Source organism: Manihot esculenta, chromosome 7 (genome assembly GCF_001659605.2).
Source record: "Manihot esculenta cultivar AM560-2 chromosome 7, M.esculenta_v8, whole genome shotgun sequence".
Classification (NCBI taxonomy): Eukaryota; Viridiplantae; Streptophyta; class Magnoliopsida; order Malpighiales; family Euphorbiaceae; genus Manihot; species Manihot esculenta.
Window position 1 is genome coordinate 12602927 of NC_035167.2, and position 2274 is coordinate 12605200.

General features: G+C 49.7%; 1 protein-coding gene across 1 annotated transcript; it reads right to left on the reverse strand.

The window, feature by feature from the left end:
- Positions 1–398: 398 nt before the first annotated feature.
- LOC110618971 lies at positions 399–1220 on the reverse strand. The gene has a single exon (XM_021762236.1). It carries the CDS (start codon positions 1218–1220, stop codon positions 399–401), a length of 822 nt encoding a protein of 273 aa, XP_021617928.1.
- Between the last annotated feature and the right edge of the window lie 1054 nt (positions 1221–2274).

A 2274-nucleotide genomic window follows, 5' to 3' on the forward strand; every position in this document is an offset into this window, starting at 1 on the left:
CCTCCGATCCCCTTCACCGGGGCCTGATCCCGAACCAGCTGCTCTTTAGGGATCCCCATTTGCTGGAAAACCCTGCACGACAATAAGTTCACCTTGCTCCCATCGTCTACCAGGATTTTCCTGACTCGGTAATTATGAATGATGGCTTCAACAATAAGAGCATCATCGTGCGGCATCTAAACACCGAGGGCATCTTCCGGAGAGAAAGAGATGACCTTTGGGGAATTTTCTGCCACTTGCATGACTTCAGTACTGCAGCCCTCTCCATCTCACCCCCTTTTTCTCCCTCTCCTGCTCATCCGACCTCCAGTTCCTCCAACTATCATATTGATGGTTCCACTGGAACCATCATTAACCGGTCCTATCCCTGGCCTCCGGGGTCTTTCTGAAATAGGGTTCTATTGAGATCTTTTTCCTTCTGGTTTCTTCACAAAGTTTCGCAAGTGCCCCCTTTTAATCAGCCTTTCGATCTCACTGATCAGCTGGTAGCAGTTATTAGTGTTATGGTCGTGTGTACGATGGTACTGGCAGTATTTGTCAGTATCTCGCTGGCTTGCTTCAGCCTTCATTGGTTTCGGCCATTGGAGGAATTCTTTGTTTTGTACCACCATGAGCACTTCGGCTCGGGAGGTGTTGAGAGGGGTCAGGGTCTCTGGAACTCGCAGGGGAAATGGTCTTTGGTCTGGAACTCGAGGGGGAAGCGGTGTTTGGTCCCTTCGGTCCCAAGGTTGTCTATATGCTTCAGGCCTTTTGTTTTGCCTTTTTTCGTGCCTTTCCGGCCTCCTTTCCTCTGGGGCTTTCCCCCTGTCTGCCTCTTCCTTGGCGAATCTGCTCGTCATTAAGGCATCATCCTGCCTTATGTACTTTTCCGCCCTTTTCATCAGTTCCGCCAGCGAGGTGGGGGGCTTTCTACTTAACGAGCCAAAAAACTCTGGGGAGGTCATCCCTTTCTGCATGGCTTCTACTGCTCTGCTTTTGTCCAGCTCGGTAATCTGCAGGGCCTCCGTATTGAAACGGGCTATATACTCTCTTAACGATTCATTTCTTCTCTGCCTGACTGTCTCCAAATAGCTGGTTTTCCTGTCAGTTGGCACTCCGGCTATGAATTGGCTGATGAAGACGTTGGCTAAATCTCCAAAGCTTCGGATACTTCCTGCTTCTAGGCTGTTGAACAACGCCTGTGCTGGCCCCGTGAGCGTCGTAGGGAATACCTTGCACATCAAGGCATCCGATAGGGTCTGCAGCTCCATGAAGGTCTTGTCGTTAAGGACATGCTCCCTTGGGTTTTCAGCTCCGTCGTACATCGCCATAGGGGGCATCATGAACTTTTTGGGGATGGTCTCTTGCTGCACCCATCTTGAGAAGGGCGAAGATGCAGGCAATAGGGTCTGACTATGATCTTTTGCTCCCAATTCGACCAGGAGCTGTTCTTTCATCTTCTACAGCTTTTGATCTACATTCTCTTCTTCTTGCCTAGGTCTTTTCCCCACGCGACATTCCTCTTTCCATTCATCGTCCTCCGTTCTCCTGGTTGTTCTAGCAGAGTAACTGTCTGTCTCGTCATTTTCTATCAACTCTCTCACCCTTCTTCCATGAGCTCTGGCTTTCGGTTCTTCTTCTCCACCGGCTCTTCCGCCTCTTTCTCCGGTTTCTTTGCTGTTTGTTTGAGGATGGTTGAAGGTAGGCTGGGGTTCGTTGGATCGGGGCTCTTCTACCATAGGCAACACGTTCACTGGGGTACTGAGGCCCCTCTGTTGCATCATCTGCCCCAGCCAGTGGGCGGTGTTTTGTAAATGGATGGCCATGACTTGTAGGTCCTGGTTAGATAAGGTAGCTCCGGGCATATTCCCCGCTAAGCTTGGCGAGGGATTAAAAGGGGTTGATGGTTGGTTGTTGGGGGTTGTGGGGATAGAGAAAGAGAACTGTTGCCCCTCCTGGGTGGAGCTCAGGTCATTGGGGGTATTAGGAATGTTGTTTTCGTTATGATTGGCCATTGTGGATCTCAGTGGGTGTTTTTTTTTAGAATGGAACTCCGGTGATGAAAAGATCTCCTTCGTTCCCACAGACGACGCCAATTGATGATTTGAGATCCAGAAAATAGGGTTTTTCACTAGTTTGGTAAGCTTGGTCTGAGAGAAGAGAGTTCCTCCCCTTTTATCCTTTTCTTTTGTCTGCTACTGACGCCTAACGGCCTTGCCACTATTGGGCCACCTGTTTCTGTCACACAGATACGGACATACGAAAATGTCAGATGTCTGCTCCATGCTAAACGAC